This window comes from Aulonocara sp. 'chitande type north' Nkhata Bay, linkage group LG12, assembly GCF_057382095.1.
Source record: "Aulonocara sp. 'chitande type north' Nkhata Bay isolate Kocher_YH1m ecotype deep benthic linkage group LG12, A_spYH_male_GT1.1, whole genome shotgun sequence".
Lineage (NCBI taxonomy): Eukaryota > Metazoa > Chordata > Actinopteri > Cichliformes > Cichlidae > Aulonocara > Aulonocara sp. 'chitande type north' Nkhata Bay.
Window position 1 is genome coordinate 9,487,405 of NC_141355.1, and position 26,727 is coordinate 9,514,131.

Consider the following 26,727-nt stretch of genomic DNA (forward strand, 5'->3'; position numbering starts at 1 on the left):
TTACAGAGTTGGTGAGACAACTGACGATTTCTGCACAAGCTGCCAGATTAGCAGCAACACTGAGAGGCATCCTGAAATGTTCTCTAATTCGGATCATAGTTCTTTTTAACATTTCTCTTTTCAGCTTTTTTTTTTTTATATTATGAGAGAATGTTTTCAAATTATGATATCTGCTCCTCTTATTCATAATAGCATAACTTTACATTAAGTAGTGACTGGCATTTAGGAGCAACCTGGTATTTATTTCAAATACTTGGAAGCAAACATTACAGACAATAAATAATATATTCTGTGCAAGTGGTGCTCCACCTGCTGTTTAGCTAAGGTGAATATGTACTAATCAAAATATGCAAATAAGAACATTATGCTCTTGTATTATTGGCATGTGAAGCAGATTTCTAATGCACGGTCTGAAATACTTTAATTATTCTTGTGCTTTTCTCATGTTATGCTGTGCGTTCTAATACATTTTACATTTCAGCTGCTCATTAACACAAATAAGTTCTTGGCTCTTGACTAGAATGTAACTTTTATTATTTTTACAATTCTGTTTCTGCATTGATACCTACTTATTTTAATAAACTACATGCTGTACATATGCCATCTTATTTTTTTTAAGCTGCAACAAATTAGCAGAATGGAGTTCTGCTATTGTCCATGTGATCCCACTATGAACTTAAACCTCCAGAGGCCTTTTTTTCTGTCCCTGGTGCTTCCTCGCCATGCAGCTGATGTAGTGTATGTATACACTATTAGAAATGTGTGCAAGAGTGCAATCTGCTGCACATTGCCCAAGGAGAGGTCAAGGCAATGAAGCATAAGACTGCAGTCACTTCTTGTTCAGTCAAGGCAACGCTGGACACCTGTGCCATCTCCAGTGTGACTGCTCCATCTACCCACCAGGATATGGTGGGAATGCTTGAGGCCTGATTTAATGGAAACTGGCAGTTGAATAAACTGGCAGGCTTACACCAGAACCGTCCAACCAATTGCAAAACTCTGCGCACATGAATGTGTATAATGAATATCGGCTGTGTTTGACAAAGTAAAGTGGTGGAAATTTTATGGAACGGAATGGTTGTAAGTGTGCCTGTCAGTCCACCAGACTGTGAAACACATTTTTATATCCATGGGTACATACTTTGTTCAAGGTACAGCCATTTTTAGTCTACAGTAGTTTAATTATTACAGTGCATTATTTATGCAGAATTGGTCCCTTTCCTGATTTCTTATTTTTTCCACATTCTCCACTCTTATGTTTCTGATCATAAAAATAAATGTTATCATTAGACAAAGATAAGACAATTATATACAAAATGCAGTTTTTAAATTAAGCTTTTGTATATTAAGGGAAACAAGCTATACAAATCAACCTGGCCCTGTATGAAAACGTTATCCCTCCCCCTTGTTAAATCATGAATTAACCATATTGAAAGCTGAAAGCTGAGTTTCACACCCAGGCCTGATTACTGCCAGACCCGATGAATCAAGAAATCATTTTCATAGACCCTGTCTGGCAACATGAAGTAGGTTAAAATATCTCAAAACGCAACACATCATGCCATAATCTACAGAAACTTAAGGGTTGTTTAGAAACAAAATCATTGACATATATCATCCTAGAAAGGGTTCCAGAACTTTGGGATGCCAGTAAACCACGGTGAGAACCATTAGCCACACTGGATGAAAACTTTGCACACTGGTGAACCTTCGAGGAGTGGCCAGTATTTTGTGCTTACTGCTGTTTAGCTATTTTTAGTTAGTTAGCACAAAGCTTGCTAAAAACCAACAAGCCAGGGTCATAAAATTTAAGTTAGCGCGCTAAAATTAGCATTTAGCTGACATCATAGTGCTGTTAGCATTGTAGGCACACAAAAATGCTAACAACCAGAAAAATAGAGAAAACAGTTTTTCACATCAGAGCAGAATTAAAAGTTTTTTTGTTTGTTTTGTTTTCCGTCAGCCTTCTGTGAGAATGAGAATTAGCTACATTTTTTCCAGTACAACATATATAGAGAGTGGGTTTGTTTATTGCATTATTTCTTCTCTTGATCACTGTGTATTGCTTCAAAATGTGGAACTGGATAAAAACAGTATTGCCTATGCATTAGTGGTACAGCATAAACATTAGTGGCTTTATTTTAACAGCCTTTAATAGGCATAAATGAAACCTACCCTGGTGTTAAGAAGTGGCACCATGAGGCATGGCAAACACATCAACACAACAATATGTAGCCATCCCTGAGGTATTGTGGAAAAATGTTTTCTCCTGTGTAGTTGTTATATGATGACTATGTTCATATTGATATGGGAAGAACATAGTGAATTTGTCCTATTATCGGGTGTCAAGAGCAAAGCTTTTATATAACATCCTGAGAAATAGTGGCACCTCATGCTGCATTTCTGCGAGAGTGGTTTCATCCAACATCAAGATGCTTACATGTTACTAGCAGTGGAACCACATTTATTCCTTAAATTAAATTTAAATAGATGGACGAGTGACTGGCACAGTAATGCAGTAGTGGTGGTGCTTCACAGAAAGGAGGCTGCGGGTTTGAATCCACCAGCTGGCTGGGGCATTTCTGTATGAAGTCAGTACTGTATGTTCTGTATTTCTGTGCTTTTGTGAACTCTCTGGCTACTTCCTTCCATATTCCAAAGACAAGCTTGTGATGTTTATTGGTGATTCAAAACTGGTCTTAACTGGATAAGTGGTTTTAAAAAACAGATGTATGGATGGATAGAAGTTCAAATATTGACATAATGGCTAGAGAGTTCAGGGTCAGCATTTCATTTCATCACTGCTCCAAGCTGGTCAAGAAGGCTCACCAGCCCCTCTTCTTCTTGAGGACTCTGAGGAAGAACCACCTGTCCTCAGACATCCTGGTGAACTTCTATCGTTGCACCATCGAGAGCATCTTGACCAACTGTATAACAGTCTGGTACGGGAACTGCTCTGCCTCGGACCGGAAGGCGTTGCAGAGGGTCGTGAAAACTGCCCAGCGCATCGCCGGAGCACCACTTCCTGCCATAAAAGACATCTACAGGAAGCGGTGTCTGAAAAGGGCTGGGAAAATCATCAAAGACCCCAGTCACCCATCACATGGACTCTTCACCCTCCTGCCCTCTGGGAGGCGCTACAGGAGCCACCGGACTAAGACCACCAGGTACCGGAACAGCTTATTCCCCACAGCCGTCAGACTCCTGAACTCTGCCTCCTGACATCTGACCCTCGTTAACACATGGACTGAACATACACACACCCACAATGGACAACCGTACCCTCAAACACACAATAATAACATGGACTGAACCACCACTCACAACCACTAGCACTTTATATAGCCTCTCTAGGAATTATATCTCACTTATCTTAACTGCACTACTGTATAGCTCTGTGTAAATAATCATTCTGTACATTCGATAATTTTTAATCCTACAACTGTTTACAACTTGCATAGTTCCCATTTCTGTATAACTGTATATCTCAGATTCTGTAAAGTTATTTATTTCATATTCTGTATAGTTTTTCATATTTATATCCTGTTCATAGCCTGTTCATAGCTTGTACTCACTACAGCCTGTACATACTTATAGTTATAGAATATTCACAACATACCTCATACCGTGTACACTATAACATAATAGACCCATTTCTGTAATATACTTACATATCTATATTATTGCTAATATATATTGTAATATATCTATATCACTAAAGCACTTCTGGATGGATGCAAACTGCATTTCGTTGCCCTGTACCTGTGCATGTGCAATGACAATAAAGTTGAATTCTATTCTATTCATTAACCCGCAGAATCATGACCACCTAAGAAAGGAAAGCAAAGACAACATCTGTTTTCTGGTACTCGACTACTGGATTTGACCACTGCGGTAAATACTAACTGTAGCAAAACCTATTTCTAAACTTAGCTGTAAAACTGTCTTCACTTTTAAAAGTGAACAGATATTCACAGGTCAACCAGATGTCTGCCTCTCCTTAAGCACTGTTCTGCTGGAGGTTCTCTTCTTGAAACAGAATTAATAGACACAGTGCTATGATGTGGAAAAAACGATAAATTAAGCATTTTTCCAGTTATTGATAAAAAAGATGAATTTGATTACCATTAAAAAGTCATGTAAAATAATGATGCGAATGTGAAAATCAGCAGTCAACAAATGTCTAGCTTGCAGTAAAATAGTCTATCAAATGTACATTTTATATATTAATTTATACCGCTCAACCTTCTGTACTTGTACAACACAGGCATTTCCAATCCTGTTATCGACTGAAAGCCTTGCTGGCTCAAGGAAAATATTTTTGCGATATCAAAGCATTATCAGAGCTGAATGTGCAGATCTCATAGGGCTATCTGAATCCTAATTTTTCTTCATACTGTTCTGTTTAAATGTCAGAACAGAAGGCTGACTAACCAGCCAACACAGAAATGAAAATGCAGTAGAGTCAAACTATGGGTGCTGAACTCACGTCTGCCTGATAAAACTGTAGCATCAATAACTGCTTTGCAGTTTCACAGGTTTTCAACGTTTCTTTTAATAAACAATTTAATCTTATTTATGAGAGTCTGTCTGGCTTTAACAGAGTAAAACGTCAGTGATCGCAAAACTAATCTGACTGGTACAAAAAATCTGAACAAATGAAGCCACAATCCCAAACATGCCATTTTACAATCTCCATCCACAAAGCAAGCATTGACTGACACCCCCTCCTCCTTTACATGAGAGCAGGTTATCACCGGGACTAGCATGACCAGGAGCGTGTACAGTTGTCAGATGCCATCAGCTCAACCGGGTCCAGACATCGGGTCACGCCAGGCCGTACGCACTCCCACAGTCTCTGGAGGCTGTGCTGGCGAGTGTATTTTTAGATAGTGCCACCTTATAAGCACAGCCTGGTCGCATCACATCTGTGTAGTTTAAGTGGAGCCTTTCCCATCAAGGCAATGTGCCCTTTTACCAAGGGCCTAAGGTCAGACTACAGACCAAACACAGATTTACTGTGACATTTAAAAAAGCAAAGATGAAGCAATGTGTGAAGCTAGTCCTGGTTTGGTCATAGATTTTTTCAACCAGCTTAAAAAAAATACACAAAAAAGTTGGTGTAGATTTGCTTGAAAAATGTAAAATAATTTTGGTGATGCTGTGTAACTACAGCAAACCGTGAAGAGACTACTCTTATGAGACATTTTCAGATAGCTTTTAATGGACCAATGAAAGTTCTAATGCTAGCTGAAAGGTCCAGGAGTGAATCACCCTTTGGGAGATCAACACCACTGAAAGTTAGCAAATGTGCCTTGCTTTAAGAGAATAAAAACAACAACAGAATAAAGTAACGCACATGCAAAACTGTAAATTTGCATTTTACAATGCAGTCAGTGTTCCATAACAACAAAAAACACAAATCAATGTAACAGCCTTAAAGCCTGTAGTTCTAAACTAAGATGACAGGTAGAGTGTTCAAATTGTCCAGTGGCTCCATTTTTAAAAAAGTTTAAATTTTAAATGAATAAACAGGTGACTGTAGAGCTTAATCTTTCCTTCTCCCTGTCCAGCCCAGTGTGTACCCCAAAATGTATGTCAAGTGTCAGGAATTAAATCTAGTGAATTATTTATTTTGTATTTTGTATGTACAAAAAGAGGAGTACATTTTATGGATCAGACCATCTATTTTGGTTGTTTGGTTGACTTGTTTTATTAAACCTCAGATTCTGCCCTAATTTATCTGCACCACAAGTCTTTAAAATCATGCAACTGCCATGCACACATACTAAAAGAAAAAATCGTTTTAATCTTAGGCTTCAGACATCCGAAATACTGCCACTGAAGATATTGAATAAATTTCAAGGAACTGTAAAGATAGATGGCACATGCCTATAGACAGGCTTGTGTCTTGAACCTTTTGAGGATACACTAAAATAAAATATGTTATAGTTATACACTATCTTTCTAATCACTGTAATAATAACAGTGTAATTTTCAAATTTGGTTTGCTCAGATGACTGGTAAAGAATACAGGTATTGAAAGTATCAGTCAGTAGTCTCTACTTTTACATCAAGGGATACCCAGAACCAAATACATATTGCATACATACATACATACATATTGAGAACACGATGATCAAAAGACCAATATGCTCCAAAAGGGAAGCAAAACCCTTTGTGACTGAAATTATTTCTGTAGAAACAAGTTTAACAAAGAATATTTCAGATCTATTTTAGAAAGTCATTTGACTACAAAGCCCTCTTCTCTCATGTGATTTCAAAATTTAATGAATGTGGTGCAAACATTGGTCCAAACATACAGTATTAGTGATGAGACAAGAGGGTGCAGAAAGTAAACTATCAAAGCAAGGCTGAGAATTTGCTGCAGAAATGAGTGAACCCTTCACTCCCCATCATCCCCATCGCTCTCTAACAGTAAAACAGGAGCTCTCCCTCCTGGAGCAGACATTAACCCGGAGGTTGATTTAATTTGAATCGCAGGAAGGCTCAGAGGAGTTGTTCTGTCAGGTCCAAATGGGTCCCTTGGCTCTCATTCTAGACTAATGAAAGGATTCTGCATCAAACCACATGAACTAGAGATCCTTCTGTCCCCTCTACAGAGGTCCATGTGCCTATTAGTTGATCCGTAAAATGCCGATGGGGAGGGAGCCTGTCTCTATAGACAGGTTTGATGGTGCTTTCCCTGTGGATGGCATCTCGTTACAAGCAATAAAATCACTGTCAGCAGTGGGTGCCACCTGGAATGTAACCTACTGTACTATGAATTCAAATTTGATTGATGCCTAATCATTTTTGTTTTTACTGTACAACTGTAGTAACAAAAAATAAATGTGAAATGTTACTTTTCTATTTGGAACCGAGCAACACACACAAGCACAGTGAAGCATCTTCAGAACTTTGAATTTAATCAAAGGTAGGCAGAAACTTTTCTGTTCCTCTGCAGGCATCAATGAAGCCCCTAAAAATTCAACTCTGTTCACCCAGTTTACAAATATATATATATATAATATTTTTTTTCTCTTCTCAATCAAAAGAATGTCTTCAGGGCGATATGACCAAAAATACTTATCACGATATACATTTGAAATTTTGCGATAACGATATAATGATATAATTGACACTAAACAAAATACTTTACAACTCTACAACTTTATTAGTGCAAAAAAAACCCATCAATGTATTTTTCCCTTAAACAAGCAGCTGTTTTTTTATGTGCATTAAAGTTATATAAAAATTTTACGGTGCAAATGCAAATTCCTTGCTGACAGTTTAACCAAAAGGCATTTCCAGTGGAAATTGGCCAATATATCCTCAGCATAACCATGTACAATATCCACAAAACTTAAAAAGAGGTTATACACACGCAATACGGTAATATTATGTTGAAGCACAGTACGTATCACTCCACAAGACTCGTGCCTACAATACCCGTAATGCTCCGACAATCCATCAAGCGGTGCAGCTTCGTAGCTTAGCAAAGTCGTACTAAAATATTTGACAGATTTTCGAATGCCGTGTACGACATAAAATCGTTTCGAAGTCAGTAAACACAACCAGAATTCAGTGTGCTGTATTTTCCAAAAAACACGGTAATAACGACGGCCCGCTAGCATGCTCTACCAAAAACAGTGCTTTGTTGTGTATCTGATGGACGAAAGCTAAACCAGTTCCACACCACTGAAGTTGCAGCATTTTCATCCGTTTCATTCAACGATCCGCTTTCGCCCTTCTCATTGCCGCCATGCTTTTTCTGCCATGTGCGTATGAAAACAAAGGCACTGCGCATGCGCATTTTACCCATATTCTATCGCGATATTTCATTTTCTTATCGTTCATTTTATATGGCCTGCCTGCATTTGTATAGCGCTTTTCTAGTCCTTAAGGACCCCAAAGCGCTTTACACTACATTCAGTCATTCACCCATTCACACACTGGCGATAGCAAGCTACATATATGGACATATCTGTGTATATGAAGACTGAACAAAGCCTCATCTCTCCTTTACTTGTCTTCATCCTGACTCTTACTCTTCCATACCACACCAGCACCAGACCTCACCTACTATAAGTTGCATCACATGTGTGATCACACATACCACTAGTGATGGGAATTCCGGCTCTTTTTAGAGAACTGGCTCTTTCGGCTTGGCTCCCAACCGGCTCTTCAGGTTGTTTTGTTGCTTTAATTAATTTATTATTAACAACAATATAAAATTATGCACAAAAGGAATTACTTTAAAAAAAATGTGGTTTTATTTATATATATAAATATATGCGGTGGCCCCTAGAGACAAATCACGTACAAACTCCAAAGCACATTTCTAGCGTTAACTGAACTTCCAAAACAGAGCTACCTACATCACTTAAATTACACAATTGAAAGCATATGTGTATTGTTTGTGTATTTATACACAAGCACTCATATATAGTCAAATAATTTAAAAAAATGTTAATTTACCTGTTACTACCACATACCAAATCTGGTTGTTGGTACTTCCTGGCCTATGTAGCCACTAGGTAACAAAAGCTCAACACTGCGCCTAGCATCCTGGAGCACTTCTGTTGTGTTTTGTACGTGTTTTGGAGTTTGTATGTGCTTTGTCTCTAGGGGCCACCGTAAATATACTTTTATTTATTCACTCCACATAAAATGTAATAAATAAATCATATAATAAAAAAAACACCTGTTTACATTTCACCTTTTAACTATTTAAATTTTCAGCTTTTTCCTTTTAAACAAATTTAAAGTGAAACAACACAAAACACTGCAAACCACAACACAATTAAATATAAATTAAAATATGAAAATAAAAGGAAGATTCTCTGTCATATGGGCCTGCATGAATTAACTTTCTGAATCCTTTATCATCCCCAACTGAAAATAGTTGTGGATGATTACTATACCTTTCTAATGTGACATTGTTGTTCCTGGCTCTCTTTCTCTCTATTTCCCTCTCGCTCTGTTCCTGTGCTACTGCGAGTGTAACTACCGCCCCTCCCCCCTCTTCCCAGAGCAAGCACAAGGCTCGCGTGCGAGTGAAGCGGAAAAAAATGCGAGAGAGAAGCTGAGAGAAAGAAAAAAAAAAAAACACCCACGGCTGGCGTCGTTCACTTCAAAGAGTCGGCTCTAAGAGCTGTTTCGTTTGCGACCGACACATCACTACATACCACAAACTTCCCTCATATGAAGCAGCCTGCAATGTCAGCTCAGCAGAAAAACTTGTCAAGCTCCTCTGATTTGAACTCCCCCTCCATGTTAATGCTACAGAATGGAAGGATGTTGTAGTAATACAACAAGGTCCATGTAGAAGCCATCTTCTGGCTGTGGGTGGTGACAAAGCCATTGCAATACAGACACAAACTCTGACAGCTACACACAAAATTCTAACAGCTTTGATATTTGGACTGCAGGTCCATAAATGCTTCTCTGGATCCAGGGGGTTTACTTCAAGAAATGACTCTGATATTGGTTTGAGCTCTAAGAGAGGACATCAGCTGACTCCAGTTTAGGCATGGTGTTGCCTGACTCTGGGCCACTTTGAGGCTGAGGAACTGGGCAGCGATGAGAACAATGACACAGGCAGCTGAGGAACACAATGGTACGAGGAAGTCTAGCAGGATAAAAAAAAAGTCAAAGTTGGACTACAATACTTCTCCACAACATGGAAAGCCTTGCTTTCTTGTTGGGTGTCATCTTGAAAGCCAGTCAGGTTCCCAAGAAAAGAGAAAACTGTCAGAGTTGGAACTGGACAAGAAGCCAGTTGACTCAGGCAGCAAACAGGGTGACTATCAGATTCCACCTGATTCATACTCTTTATATTTAGCGTGGTTGCCCATTATCCCATTAGTCTGACTTCCAGCCCATATCAGCTGATGGCTCAGTTGATAACTTTAAGCAGAGTCATGTCTGTTGTTATTGGTAGTCTGTTCTGTTCTGATGACGCTTTTATCTACCGTTTTCAATACGTCCATTTAAAAATGAAGAGAACCTAAAACAATCATACCGCATATGAAAGTAAGAGTTTCCTTTTGTCTATAGTAGTCATGACTGAACTATGCTAATGGGTAACACACATTTCTGCTTGTCAGAGTGTACAATGTTCTTATCACATCATCACATAAAAATCACATAAAAAGTTATACTGTGATGGAAGGGAGGGGGGGAGAAAACTACACTAAAGGTATAAGAGGTAATGGTGTCTGCAAGTACGGAAAGGAAAGGAAACAGGAAAGAGAAGAAAATCTATTATAAACAAAACTCTGAATATAGTGACATTTGTTGGAGGGAAAGAAGGAACAAATGATAAAGCAAAAGATCAAAGAGGAAAATACATATTAAACAAAGATAAATAAGAAACAAGAAACAGAGATAATGAGAAAAGAGAAAGAGAGAGGGAAAATGAAAAGTGGACCAGAAAATGAAGCCCAAAACGAGTGCAGAGGAAATGAAGAGAGGAAAGAAAATGATCTGAGAATTAAATAAAAGAAAACAGATGACAGGAAAAGTAAAGGCAAAAAAAGAGGGGAATAAAAGTTTTGGGTAAAGAATGAAAAGAACAGAGGAGAAAAAAACTTATAAAGCAAGAAGAGAAAATATCTAATGTAAAAATAGCAACACAGGAAGGGAAAGAAAGAAGGTTAAAAAGGAAGCAAGGAAGGAGTATGAAATAAGAAATGCATCAAAACCAAAAACAGTAATAAGTAAGTGAGAAACACAAAGGAAAGAAATCAGTGGAAGAGAAACAAAAAAGTAGAAAAACATAGACTAGGACCAAAAAGGAGATAGGGTCAAGAAATTCAAGTAGAAGAGGAATGAATAAAAAAAAACATAGGAAAGTAAAATAAGAGAAAACAAAGGAAACAGGAAAGGAATGCTTGGAAGGTAGAGGAAAGGAACTTATCCAAAACTAGAGAACACAGAGAATGGAGGCGTGTGACATCTTCCCAACCCGTGTAGATGGATACAAGAGGAGAAAGAACAAGAGCAGCAGGATTAGATGACAAGCTGAGGCAGCAAGCGAATGCAATAGCATCCCTTGACATGTCCTTATCTGGTTCAGAAACCCAGATTTCTTTACTGATAGCTGGCAAACCCTCAGTAATCAAAGCACAGACCTCTCCCTGTCTCTTCATCAAAGTCTGTCCACTTCTACATTCAAGTCTTTCACCACCACACTCCAACTGTAAACTTGACTTGGATTGGAAATGCACCTTTCACCATGACGCTTACATCAAATATCAGCACCCACCATGAAATTTCCACACTGTGATGCTTATCTGTGTGCTGGCAGAGCTGCAAAGAGGATGTTAGAAGCGTGTTTTCACCCTTCCTCAGTGCAGAAAAAGAGGAACAAAAGTCACACATAATTGTGTCTGTCAGACACATCGCATGCTTCAAATTTACATGACAGTAATGGCTGTGAGGGCCGGACACCAAACAATGCGCCTTTGTGTTTGATGCAAGGTTGACGTCCTCTGGCATCGCCAGCAGTGCCATCACAATCGCATTGTTCATTGGTCTAAAAATGTGGCAACGCTGTTTATCAGTCACCTATTCTGAAGGACAAGGGGCCAGCGAGTCTCACGGCTGTTGTTGTGAAAAATCCATTAAAGGTTTCCATATGAGACCAGCAGGGGTGGACTGGGGCTGAGGTGTGTGTGTGTGTGTTTCTCGGTGATTACCAAGGCTGTGGACAAACACACAGCAGGATGAAGAGAATTCACACAGGACTCACATTGTCTGATCTGAGCTTCTTGGCAGGGCAACCTCCATCCACAGGATGTAGCATGTAATACAGTCGCACTTTGTTGGCATGTTTCCGACTCTGCAAGAGAAAAAAGAGGAAATGACTCAAATCTAAAATGTAAATAGGCATATACATCAAATATATTCTTGTCAAATAAATACATGCATATAAATTCAACAGTAAACAACAAGACAAAATACATGTATTTGGTTGAGTTTAAAAACATCACCCAAATGTGTGGATCAGAATAAAAAGAAGGCTAAATCCCATTGTCCCAGGCTTTGTCCCAGACAGTCACACAGTGGTTGGAGACCATTACACGAACAAATTATTGCAATCTTTTGCAACAAACTTGTGATCTTGTTGTCTACAAAGACTTGCAATCAATTGCTGTCGTCAGGCCTCAATACATAGGTGTGTCAAGATCGCAATAAAATGAGAATACAATGGAGTCAACTTGCTATCAGCTTATCATTGAACAAATTGACAATTACATGCAATCTATGACAGCACAGCGATTAACTATGATAAATCCCTGAAAATCACAAATCTGCAGTTGTCTGCTTACAGAGAAATTTACATTAACAACTTATATTCAGAGTCCAGTCAGAAATTCGTACATTTGAAACAGAAATTCAGAAACGTCTACATAAATGTTCAAGTAGTTGCAGCAAGATGGTAATTTGAGTGCAAAATAACACAGAGGCTTAGTAAATGTCCTATTAATTGCAAATATTTCAAGGCTACAAACCGTTGATAACACTGCAGAAACAAGAAAAAGACATTTTCACAATGAAATGGCAATACGAAAGGGGTAAGGATGAAACCATAGAGATTTCTCCGCTTCAGGCAACTACTACTACTGCCTGTCACCCCTCCCAGGGTATGGGCCGCCAAAGGTAGAGTTTTCTGTCCTGGGCCATTCTTTCTAGATGGTTCCAGGTGTAAGCCCATCATTTTTGATTTTGCCACGAAGTCTTGTCGCCAGGTGTTTCTTGGGTAGCCCCGCTTTTGCTTTTTTGCCTTGGGGTTCCACCTGAGAACCTGCCTGGTGATGTTGGTTGGCGGTTTGCGCAAAGTGTACCCTACCTAGCACCATCTTCTCTTCCTCATTTCTTCCCCTACTGGGAGTTGACAGGTTCTTTCCCCTAGTTTGATGTTACTGATTGTATCTGGCCTTCGAATGTGAAGAAACTTTCTGAGCAGCCCGTTCTCACTCCCGAGGTGTAACATGTCGACGTTTTGTCACATCCCGCGGCGTTCCTGAGGAACGCAAAAGGAGACCTTCGGCGTTCTTATGGTACGCAGCGGGTTATGGTTGGAATCCAGTGCAATGACGTTCCCGCTGTAATAGACGTTCCAGCCCTGTATTCCAGCCCTAGCCCTGACCATAACCTTATTCCTGATCTTAACCAGGACTATAATGATGTTAAATAGCGTGTTTCTAAGCGATTTGAAGAAAAAGAGCGAACATGTGTAGATGGAGTCCAGACGGTTCTCATATTTCCTCTTTTTTCCGAGGTCGTCATTTAGGAACGTGGTGGGTAGCCGAAAACGTAATATGTTGACGATTTGTCACCTAGCGTAAAATGTTACGCTTTGGGAGTGAGAACGTGTTGTTCTGAGACAGCTGTTGAGGAATTTCTGGATTTTGCATTTTGAGGTTTTATTTGTCTTCCAGCTTTCAGCCCTGTACAGCAGTACTTCATTTTGGAGTTGAACAGTTGGATCTTGGTAGTCAGGGTCATCTTTCTGGATGCCCAAATGTTCTTGATCTGGATGAAGGAGACTCTTGCTTTGCCAATCCAGGCAAACCACTTGGTAATAATCACTGAAAACCTTGTCCAAGTTGCTCTGGTCTCCAACAAGTTGACTATGAGAACCGACTGTTCCCTTATCAACAAATACTATATATATACAAAACTTTGACATCCAACTCTGTTACAGGAGAAATTATGTTTCACCTGAGAATGGTAAGAATGTTGTTGTTCCATCAGTGATCAGAGATCCCAAGTTATTGTGAGGCCTATTGGGACACAGAGTGTCGGGAACAGAAGATATATTTGGAACATCGGATGCCCCTGCAACATATCTTCTCTGCCACGGTACTAAGAGACACCCTGTTCATGCCTGAACCACTGCTACTGACCTATTTAAAACTGCAATATAAACTTTCCTTATATATTTTTGATCTGCCATTTATAAAGCCTGTGCTTGTACAGATGATAAATATCATGTTGAAAAACTGCCCTGTTAAGTTCCTGTGTTTCTAATAAGGCAGTTTGCTTTTAAAATATGCTTTTACAGGAAAAGCCTGAGAGATATTGCATTAACCTCCTAGGACCTGGCCTCCACATATGTGGACATCACATTTTAGGGCTGTCTAGACCAAAATACTAAATTTTACATCAGTATTTGCTGGAGCTTATTTGAAAAAAAAAATGATGTTGTTCAAACAAAAAAGAAAAACTTTCAGAACAACTCTTCTACCCTTTAGTTCTCCCTCTTGTTTCAAATTACTGGCTTAGGTTAGAGGACCCATTAAAAATAGGTGAAGGCCGTCAAATGAGGTGCACTCTTCCGATCCCTGATACTGGACTGAATTGATAACTAGTGCTCGGTTTACTGAGGTTGAAGCAGGAGTCTTCTTACCGGCAGCCCATCAATCCCCCAGGATCTGATAGCACAGCCATGACAGGAGAAAGACGGGATTTGGGAGGGCAGATTAGTTCATCTGAAAATGACTCTGCTTAAGGATGTAATGCTTTAGAAGTCAAGGGGAATGACACAAGGTAGGAGGAGGAAGTAGGAGGTGAAGGAAAACATCCTTGGATACTGCAATTTTTCTTTTTAAAGAATGCCACAGAGGAGTGATAGCTACAAAATAAGTCTAGTGAAGCATGTATAGTAGCAGCGTTAACAGGGCCTGATGCCTTACTCCAGCGGACAGGGGTATCAGAGACATCCATGTGTATGCATTTCTTTACAAGGGCAAACTCATCCTGCCTGGGCAGCGTGGGGAGAGCAAGCCTGCGTGAATATATCTGTCTTGCCTGTCTGGTCTCCTGGCAGAGACACAGCAACATGAGCTCTGCTGCTTCTTTAAAAAGAAAACAAACAGAGCTTGAAAAGCAGGAAGGGCTCATGAATATTCACTCCGCACTTATCATTAAAATCTGAGCCGGTTTGATCACGTACGTTTTATATTATATCTGCATGAAAAAAAGAATTTTCAACTTTTAGCTCAAATAAATACAAACAAAGCATTCTAGTGTTATATAAAACTCTGGTCTTGATCTGTGCATGATGTTTTACTCTTTAGAGCAACAAGGGAATGTTTCAAACTGAAAGAAGGACGGAAATTTGACTATTTGAAATTCAAATTTTTTCCCAAACTTACTGATAAACTGGCTAAAATAAAATGATTTATTCTTTGGCAGAACCAGGCAGTGTGGTTTTGTTCAAGCAGTTTGATGATGTGTGAAGATATATTTTTGATCTGTATGCCAAAAGAGTCTCACATGACACTGCATAAAAGTTGGTACACCACACAAAATGTGTTGCTTTCACAATAAAGGCTTTAAAATGTGACAAGATTATTTTTCTTTCTTTCTTCTTTTGGTTCTTTGACTTATGTGTCGAATTTCTTCTTTCTTGTTACACGTTGTACAAAAATCTCTAAAAATGAATTTGGCCATTCACTATTTCATAAAAAACATGTAAAGAATAATCTAAATATATATTGTCCATTCATCCATCTTTTTCCGTTTATCTGGGGCTGGGTTGCAGGGGAAGCAGCCTAAGCAGAGAAGCCCAGACCTCCCTCTCCCCAGCCATGTCCTCCAGCTTATCCGGGGGAATACCGAGGTGTTCCCAGGCCAGTCGAGAGATACAATCTTTCCAGCATGTCCCAGGTCTGCCCCAGGGCCTCCCCCCGGTGAGACATGCCCGGAACGGACGATCTGATATCCTCGTGTTTGTGTTGTTCCCTCGTCATTATAAATAATGTTGTTCCAGGTTCAACATTGCAAGTGACCAATCACCTTCTGCTGACGTCATCCGCGACCTCAAAAAAAACAAACGCCTTCAAAAAATCTATTTCACTTGCGAGAAGAGAACCCGCCTCTGTAAGGACAATATGTATAATGCTTACCGTTTGTTAAAGGAAAGTATCCTGAAATGCAAAGAATTCAAGTTCCTGGATCGGCGGACAGAAGCGGTTTCTCTTGTCGCAAGTGAAGTAGATTTTTTTAAGGCGGTATTTGTTTCTCATTCACATTGTCAGCATGTTTACTCAGGAAAATCAGTTAATTACAAAAAACTGTCATGCACCAATAGCCACAATCAGAGAATCCACTATCAGGAAGCACAGCTGTTCCAAGAATCCACAAAAGAGACATTCCAGTGCTTCATATGAGAACTCAAATGAACAACTTGTTTATTGTACTTTCTGTTAAGTTATTTAAAAAATATTTCTAATGCTTGCGGCAAAAAGTTGTTGAAAGCATCTTAAGAGCAATTTTCCACTCTCTCTTGAAAATTTAATTAAAGTGTATATTTGAAAAGCTGATGTCATTTATGTGGGAGTTTTCATCCTGGCTCTTGTTTGTGCCAGGAGGACCCATGTAGCCTCCTCCCACTGTACTTTACCAAATGTTAAACCTGCACAGCACTGTTGCATGCATCCTTCAGAACTGCAGAACAAGTAGAGAATAAGCAGGGATTTGAACACAGTGCACACATGCTAAAGTCTTAAGAAGAGACACTCTAAATGAGAGTGTGCAAGATGTATGCTGTTGAATTTGCGTGACTGGATTATGATCATTACAGTGTTCTAATTCCCTTTGATATCGGTAGCCATGGCACTGGCTATTGTGGTTGAAGCAAAATTACTTTTTTCTGGCTTAGATGGCCAAACCCTACCCGTTCTTTCATCATCAACGTGGCTGCTGATGTGCAGAGCAATCTCTTTAGGTGATGAAGCAGCCAAAAGCTGATTCAAAAATTAAGAAAAAAAATGTGGAGGCCTGCAGATAAGAAGTCACTATGTAGCCCTAACAAATTACCAGAAGGGAAGGCAGGGAAATGTTGACTAAGGCAGTGAAAAAAAAAAAAGTACTTCTTTAAGACACAGTGCCCGTGGGAATGCTGTGTTTTCTGTGTATTGTCAGCAATGTGTGCTATCACCTGCAGGTGACTGTAAACTTTGTACAGGGTAGGGAAGTCTGGGACCCTGTCAGTTATGATGAATTGGACCTACACACAAAGCAAACATGGATATCACTGAAAAAAAAAAAGAATCTCTGTAGGTCGACATCAGCATTTGACCACGCCACATTGAAGCAGTTTTATCTATGCTGGCAGTGCAGCTTTAGGGAGGATACTGTTCACTGGCTCACCACTTCAGTCCATGCTGAAATATCTCACTACCTCTTACATAATAGAGGGCCATCAATTTTAAAGAGAGATTCCTGATCTCTGGAGGATCCACCTCAATTATTATTTTTTTAATTTGATGATGGAGACTTTTTCTTGCAGCACAACATTTGTGGTTTTAAAAGAGGTGTCCCAAAATCTGATGGACACCGTAACTACGTGGACATCTTCCGGGTCTGAAAAGTGAAGTCAAATTGAAAGGCCCTTTAAATTGCAATATATTTAATGACCACCAGAGGGCGACTGCTGTGGTTGAACAAACATTTCCAATTGCATAAAAGTCTATGGGAAAATAGCACTTGGCTCCTCTTCTTATAGACCTCAGTAAAAACTCTTTATGAGTTTATGGGTCATAACAAATAATACACTGAGCCCAAATTTACAATTTATGGCCATTATAAGGGAAACAAAAATTGCCCAGGAGATGCTGATTGCCCAATGACTTGTCAGTCACAAGTTGACCAGCAAAAAAAAAGCTCACCAAAAGGCTGCCTGTGGTTAATTTATTTTGTTTTATTCTGAAATTTATTTAAAAATGACTTGCTGTTTGCTTTTAGGCATAGTTTTAAAACTAGACTGAAGTAGAAAATTTAAGTAGAAAATATATACATTTTCTTCCATTCCACAGATTCAAACAGGATATAAAAATAACTAAACCTCAGTGGGAGATCCTTTTATGACAGGGTGGCTGAGTGCACATCTGACATAAACAGGGATGAGAAAAAAATCCATATTGCATTACCACCACATCAGTGAGCTGATCAGTGAGCCATCCCTGTCCTTTGGGCATTGTGAAGTTAAAAGAACTGATAATCCCAAACATTCTCGCCCTGTTTTTTTTTAATATGTAAAAACTGATCCTTGTAACTTCTTCAGTATTGAGGAAGTGTACAAAGTATGTGGTGCAAACGGGCCACTGATTGATTGTGCTGCTGTTAATCTATCAGCCAGCCACAGAGAACAGCAAAGTTATAACAGAGAGAGAGCTAAAGTGAAAAAAAATCTTAAAAACACTGACGAGTCCACTGCAGTCACTGTCTGTGTGTTTCATACTCTGTTTTTTTGTCTTTCAATTTTTTTTGGTGGTTTTCCCAGAGAACTGTGCTGTTGCTCCCTTCCCTATTCCAGTCTGCTTGTCCACCAATCAGCACACTTAGGATTTTAATTCAATTCAATTCAATTTTATTTATACAGCGCCGAATCACAACAAGTCACCTCAAAGTGCTTTATATTGTTCAGTAGATCGTACAATAATAGATTCAGAGAAACCCCAACAATCATATGACGCCCTATGAGCAAGCACTTTGATGACAGTGGGAAGGAAAAACTCCCTTTTAACAGGAAGAAACCTCCAGCAGAACCAGGCTCAGGGAGGGGCGGCCATCTGCTGTGACCGGTTGGGGAGAGAGAAGGAAACAGGATAAACACATGCTGTGGAAGAGAGACAGAGATTAATAACAAGTATGATTCAGTGCAGAGAGGTAAATTAACACATAGTGAGTGAGAAACGTGACTGAAGAAGAAGGCTGCAAGGCAACACATTTTAGGTGAAGACCCTTCTCCGCTCACTATGTGAACAAAACTATGTACACAGAGAGACACATTTGTGGGACCATAAATTAAGTGAGAGAAGTCGTAATGTAGAAGAAAATGGATGTTTTTACACCGAGTCCATTTGCATTCTTTCAAATGACCAGCAGGAGTCGACTCTCATGGCTGCACAAAGAAATCTGGCTGTAAAAAGGACTAGGAGAAGATGGCCGTTGGTTCGCTTGATCTGTGAGCTCAGTAAACACGTGCTTTATATTTTTAATAATAGTCATTAGTTTCAAGTCTTATTGGATACAACACGATATTAATCAACATGATCTAACCTTTTGTCCAACACACTGGTACCCAATGAGCATGCAGCATCACTCACGGTCAGATCCATTCATTGCCTTAGTTTTGCAATCAGCAAAAAAATTCCACTCAAGGCTTCAAAATGGCATCAATGGGTGATGGTCACTGTGGCTACATTCTTCTGTTATATCAAGGGTGTGTTCTAGCTTAGCAGCTGAACCTGATATTGCACCCTGCTAACTGTTTAGAAGGTTGTGGCTGTACTGGGCAACTCATTGGTGGAAATATAGATTACTCAGTATGTAATGCAATGAAAATAAAGACCTTTCCTTAAAAAAGAATAACAGTCATGAAACACCATGGCTGTCATTCAGGACAGTTTAAATCTTAATTGCGTCGGACATGATTGCATAGACTCTTGTTAAACCCCAATTCCAAAAAAGTTGAGGTGCTGTTTAAACTGTAAACACAAGTCAAATGAAATGCTTTGTTAATCTGATAAATGCAACTTATTAACAACAGAACATGGAAATCACGTTTAAATGGACATTTTTCAAATTTTGATCCATCCCAACTTTTTTGAGATGCCTTACTGTCATCAAATTCAAATCTTTTTATCATTATAATGTAAAATGTCTCAGTGTAAGGATCTGATATGTTCTCTATGTTCTACTCTGAATAACATATGGGTTTATGAGATTTGCAAAAGATTTGCAATTTGCCTTGTTTTTACAAATGAAATTGACCTTATTGAATATGTATGTGTAGGGCAGAAAGGAAGGAGAGGGAATTTAAATGAATTGTACAATGTGGTTTTTGGCTGCTCACTGTGCCATTTTTCAACAGCAAAGAAAGAGATGTCTTAATTGCCATTGACTTGTCTGCAGCAACTGTAGAGAATACGCTGGTCAGAAGAACGTGTGGTTGAAGGGAGAGAATTGTCTGAAAATATCGATTACCCCTCTGCTTCAGGACCACAGATGGCTGCATATTTTTTTCTCTGGGCTGTTAATGTTGTTGTGAAAAAATGACAGCCAGAAAGGGGATAGAGGCAAAAGTCAAAAGCAGGTTTAAATTCTGCTTATTTTAACACTATTTTAAGTGAACACCAATAAACAGAATGTTGTTTTTTTTTCCCTATAAACTAACAGTAATTCTGTACGAGATGCAGGGAACTATAAATCAGTCCTATGGTGAGGTGTACAAATTCAGACCACGTCTGACATAAATTGAGTGCTTTAGTCCAGTTTACATATATTTATACCAACAACCAATGGCTGTCTCCATCACACGTCCTTCCATTAATACATTAGTACAGTGTGTTGGTTGACACGTTGCCAACAAATGATGCTTTTACTTAAGAATTTTCACTATAAAAGTTTTAGTAATGTGATTTAGCTCCTTTCATTTTAAGTCATACCTGGAGAGTTAGTTTTTTCATTTCATCCACAAGATAAATTAGGTTGACAGCATTCTCATCCCTGGGTGTTTACGGAGCATTAGCTGCCAAAACATCCCATTTGTCTAATTCCTTAGACCAAAAATTGTGGCATTGTTGGTCCCTCAGCAGAACCACTGCAGTATAATTATCATTTCTTTCAGGTTAGTTGTAGCTGTTATAAATCTGACACAGTCAGCTGCAGTAGTGCACCATGTAGACTGCAAAGCAGCTAACTGGCCAGGGCAGATTGTCAGGAGAAAATATGATGAATCTCACATTTTTAAAGTAGGGTTATTATAGTACATCAAGCATTTAGTCCTGTCCTGTTGCTTGTCCTTCACAGGAGAAGATAAGGGCAAGATAACAATTACAATTACAATATTTCTGTCCTGGTCACTAGTCCCTAATCAAAGTGTGTCATTTGTCATAAGATACTGAGACAAATTGGATGATTGAACAGAAAATAAATAGAGTGAAGAAAATATTTGATCCCCTGTTGACAAAAATTAACAGTCTATAATATTTATGGTAGTTTCCAGAAAAAACATATTAAATTATGAACAAAATCATTTGTATATGATTGTGAAATAAATATTTAATCTCAAATTCTGGCTTCTGCAGATTTACTGTGTGCCCACGTTGCAGACAAATTGCAACCAACCAACCAACCAATCAGTCAGGACTATCTTTATCAATTAGGCCAGGCTCCAGACGTCCAGGAAGAAGCTAAAACCTTGAGTTGCAAAGCAGCAGCCAGGAAACCTAAAGGATTTAGAGAGTTTCTCTAAAGAGATGTGGGCCAAAATCCCTCCTCAGATATATGAAACCCTAGTAAAAAACTACAATTATTGTCTTACCGCTGTGGTTGCCAACAAGGTTTCTACAAGTATTAAGTAAATTTTCCTTTGGGATCAAATATTTATTTCATTTAAATGTTAAACGGGCTGATTCTTATATGGTGCTTTTCTACTCCGCCAGAGTATTCAAAGCCATAGCGCAAAGCTCAACCAGGAGGTAGAGCAGCAGAAGAGCATACCACTTTTTACCTTGCAACCAGAGGTTTTTGAAGATAAAAACACTTTTGCTTTATGAGCAAAGAAAGCCACCTACTGCTGATATGCATGGGACTGATAACTGATAAAAACCATTCAATGAGCAGATCACATTTGATATCTGTTCGAAATCCCTATATAGCTTCATATAGTTTTACCAAAACTGCACTGATTGTAAAGCAAGGATGCTTGACTAGTTTGATTTATTGTTTCATTGTTTCTCCTCAAAGCAGTTTTCAAGAGAGACTGGAGAACTTGCCACAGCTCATATGTGGATTTAGGGTTTCTGACTGTCTGCTGTCTCTTTATGTAATCCCAGACTGACTCTGTGAAGCTGAGACGGGGACTCTGTGGGGACTGCACCATCTGTTGCAGGGCTCCTTGTTTTTCCAGTGGCTGAAAATAATTTTTCATGACTCTTTCTACATGTTTGGGCTTGTTTTTTCCTATAAAACAAATTTGGGACAAATGAAAGACCTCGGCATGATGGGTAAAAATCTTGACAGCTGAAGCACCTCAACTTTTTCCACATCATTGTTCCATTTTTGTCATTTTGCTCTCAAATAAGAAGAGCTTTTATAACTTCCAAAAATATAACGTTGTAGAGTATTTCTATTCCAACTTCAAGAACTTGCCCATTCCTTGCCTAAAAGGACCAGCCTGCACCATTATTGCAGCATCATCACAGCACTCAGTGCCTCCTGTCGACACCTGTTACATAACTTGGTTAACAACAACAACAACCCTCGTTGCCTCTCAGGTCATGTTTGGAAGCTTTTACCCAAATGTAACCTTGAGTGTTTCATGACTTGCACTAGACCAGTGGCTGTGTGCTTGCCTCACTGGGCCCTTCTAATTATAGCAAATCAGACGAAAATGTTGTGACACAGGTCTTAGGACACTCTGAACTGAGTTGTGTTACGTACCTGGTAGCCATCCCCTGGATTATTTAGGCAGAGGGTTTCTGACTGCTGCTGGACCCCTCAGGTCTAATACAAACCCTTTCGCTGTGGGGAACAACACTGCAGGCCACACTCACACAGGCAAAAATTCATGAATCATTTTGTTTACATCAAAACACTGGGTCCATGCAGGGTTTTGTGGAGGGATTACAGTGTGTTTACTCGGAAACACCACAGAGGGCTTAAACAGAGAATGAAAGAAAGTTTTCTTCAAAACAGCAAAATGCACAGAGTGGTTCAACTGCTGCAACACATTAACCTAAAAAATAAATAAATAGAAAAACTGTAGCTGCCAAACATAATTGGCTTCCTTTAATTTCAGACACAGCTGTGAGGAAAATAGTGTTCACAGTCCAGACTAAAACTAAAACGAAGAAGCTCCTCAGTTCCGTGTATATGTACAGGTTCTTCAGTGTACTTCTAAAACGATACAAAGGACCCCATCCTTCTATATGATACTTAAATTGACCTTGTTGCTAACAAGTGGTACAGTGGTTAGCACCATCACCTCACACAAATAGCTTCTTCTACCATTATCTCTTGGGTTTAGAGATATATGTGAGACTACTGTACTTGGAAAAACTACCATTTTTTAAAACTTTCTTGATGTTTAATGGATAGTATAGCTGAATGTCGAACATGTTCATAGTCCCAGATAGATCAGAGAAATCAGTGTGAGCGGAATAAAAATCTTTAATCCTTTGGATGAGGAAAATATGGACACTAAGGCTGAAGCATAGTTGGTGCTGTCAGGCAGTGCGCTTCCTTGTTTTCCCAGTCTGATCATTAATCAAAATTCCTCACTGTTCTCACAGAGCGACTTCATGAAGAAATAACTTGAAGCATTTCCACAATCACTTTGAGGATTTATACTTTTCCTTCCATTACTTTTCTTTTTATTTATTTTCATTTTGTATTACAGTTATTTTCACTTTGGTATGCTGCACACTGGCTTTGTAAAGCACTTTTATTGCTTGCTTATATGAAATGCCAACACCACCATGCATGAATCATCAATATAAAACAGAATAGTGAGGATGTTTTACTTCCTGCCTTTATGACCTCACCTGTGTTTGTGTATGGTGAAACCGTTAGAGGGGTTAAGCCATATACAGGGTGGGGGAGATTACCCTTTGGTGAGCAGGAGGTCACACAAACGAACCCCCAAATACACACACACACACACACACACACACTCACACTCACACACACACGCACACGCACACACACACACACACACACTGTTTTAACCTTTTGTGACCATAGGGGGTTTTACAATGGGTGGTGCTTGTATTCACTGTATTCAATAAAAAGGCAGCAAGGAAGGCTGTTTATTTGAAGTTGGCTAGGAGACAGGTGAGGAGCGCTCAGCTCCAAAAGCCTGGTTCCGACCAGCCTCTCTTGCTAGGAAGTAAAAACAGGTTAAAGCTCTTCGTCTTGCTTCCTTGCTTCGTTAACGGGAATAAGTCTCTAAACCAGCGGGGCCTGTGGAAGCGCAGACCCAACACAGTGCAATCCAATGCAATGCAAATTATGGGCTATTCCCTCAGCCTAGTAGTGCAGTAACTACCAATGTAGCGTGCACTGCTTGCTATGAAGTAAACCCATGTGTCTTTGGGGTTTTTTATGCAACATTTGAAAACGATTCTATTTGGTTTTGAAATGGTTGTGATCAACTGCACAACGACTACGCTATGCACAAAGTGACATCGGAGTGACATCTTTATATGTCACTTTTGGACATGCAATTTTGGTCCACTGATGGGGTTGTTTTGTGATGCCAGGCAACGTCTTTTTTTAACGTCTACTGAATGTCTATTGTTGATGTCCTTGTTGATGACCTCCATGTACGGGCTACTTATAGTTGGACTTGGTCATTTTTTATGCTGTTTCTATAGGCCCTGTTTTTCAGTGTTTCCAGGGTGAAACAGTTCTTAGTAAGTTTTGTTGGTTTTGAACTTGTAGCTTTATAAGGTGTGTATTCACAATACACTGATAAAAATTAGTGGTTATAACTTGAGCTCCTTCTTGAGAGTCTGCAAAATAATCTCTGCTCTTGTGGAGTATTTGGTGGAATACTATGTCCATAAAAGTGCATGAGTTCTGGAGCTGTATCATTTCTTTTTGAAACATCTGTGAAAAATCAGAACAGAGCATCTGGAATAAACAGCAGGAAACATCTTTTAGGATTTGTGCAAGATTCAATTTAAAAAATTGATTTACAGACAATTTTTTAAAATTCTGAATTTGCAGGAAAGAAAATACATTGACTGACTACCCACAAGTGATACGTGGCTTCATAAGGAGTCTGTGTACGTATAATGAGAAATGGTGGAGAACTAATAGAAGTTGGTGGTTATGGGAGCACCTGCTGAGCTTCACTTGGAATAAACCTATTCATCAGCACAACCTACATCAGTATCACTGAGAGAGGTCGAATATATTGGTCCAACACTCTCATTTCAAATCATTTCACCTGTCCTCTCGCATTTGTCACTGTAATACCTGCCAACTTATCCACTGCAGGAAAATAAACCTCACTTCAGATAGCTCATACCGACACAAGCAATTGCAATCAGAGCATAAATCACAGCAGGAGTTCAATTTGTTCTCAGGACAGGAAGCAACTTCATTCTTCACTGCTGACAGTCTGATGTGAATTAGCAGCAGCCACGCCACCTCATTGCTTTGATAACCAACTTGACACCTCAGATGATTACTAGATGGATTCATTTAGATTTCTTTTATTTAATGCTTTCACACTGAAAGCTGATTGACTAAAGCTTGCTTGGCAGCAAGCCAAAGGCTGGTTTGCAGAGATCGGTAGACAATACTGGGAGCAAACCCTGAGGCTGCCGAGAGAACACTGTCAACGCTGTCAAAGTAGGCCATGCAGTCAATTCTCAAGTTCCCACTAAAAACGCAGTATCAACCACAAACAAAACCCTGTGAGATCAAAGAGAACAAGCTTGTCGGCTTAATGGGCCATCCAGTATAAAAGCTGAAGTCTGTTGAAAATGCCATGAAAGCTTCGGTTATGTTTTAATGTCTTTTTGGGGGGGAAAGGGGTGTTTCAAGGAAACATTGGACTGTTAGGCGGTACAATGTGCAAGTCCAGCATCTTCCTTTAAGCCTGAGGACTCTTCACTCTGCTGATTCTATTTTTGACAGCTACTAATATTATATCTCATTCAAATTCCCCTGAGCTTACAAAGCTTTTGTTCCTCTTTCCAAGAATTTCAAGACAATTTTTCCCAAAAGCTGGACTTTAACTTGCATATGAGGGCTGCAGTGAAAGTGTTGCCTTTTTTGTTGTTGTAGTCGTTTTTACTCACTAAATGACTAATCCATAAAAGAAACTTCCATAAGAACTCAACTGAAGCGCAGAGAGGTAATAATGCACCACTGCTGCAAAGCAAGAAGAACTACAGGTCTCATTATCATCTTGTAAAGCTCTCCTTTCACTCTCACTGCTATCCTTCTGTCACAAATCACCCCTGACACTCTCCACCCACTCCATCCTGCCTTCACTCTCTTCATCACCTCTCATGTACGTTGTATGTTGTACTTCAGGTATTACAATTTAGCTACCTTGCATTTTCACTGTTAAACCAGCCCTGCTCTCATTCACATACATATTTGGTCTTGCTTTTAGTCAGGGCTGGATCAGGTGACCCTGAAGCCTCCCTTAGTTATGCTGCAATAGGTCTAGGCTGCTGAGGATATCCCATGATGCACTGAGTATTTCTTCTTCACTCACCTATTTTAACTCTGTATGTTTATACACCACTCTGGATTTAATCATTAACTAATTTTATTTTTTGGCTCTACTCCACAATGTGTCTTTTGTCCCCTCCCTGAGCCTGGTTCTGTCGGAGGTTTCTTCCTGTTAAAAGGGAGTTGTTCCTTCCCACTGTCCCTGCTCATAGGTGGTCTTCTTACTCTCGGGGTTTGAATAGGGATGGGTATCGTTTAGGTTTTATCCGATACCGGTGCCAAACCGGTACTTTTGAAACGGTGCCGGTGCTTAAACGGTGCTCAAACTGGTGCTTAAAGAATGGAGAACACAAAATTGGTCCAAAAACCTCTCATGTTCAGCTGTTTTTTTGTAAAAAGATAACAATGTTAGCCTTTTCTGCAGCTATAGGGCATACATGGTATCACTCTTGGCTGGAAGCAGTGCTTAAACAATGGAAAAAACACAAACTTTGTCCAAAAACATCT

The 26,727-nt window shown here is 39.4% G+C and overlaps 1 protein-coding gene across 1 annotated transcript in view; it reads right to left on the reverse strand.

Moving 5' to 3' along the window:
- zmat4a (zinc finger, matrin-type 4a) overlaps positions 1-26,727 on the reverse strand; it is a 150,933-nt gene that overhangs the window by 85,011 nt on the left and 39,195 nt on the right. Inside the window, exon 3 of the mRNA XM_086313468.1 lies at positions 11,759-11,848. Within this exon, the coding sequence (XP_086169594.1) occupies positions 11,759-11,848 (90 nt within the window). The remainder of the gene's footprint in view (positions 1-11,758; positions 11,849-26,727) is intronic.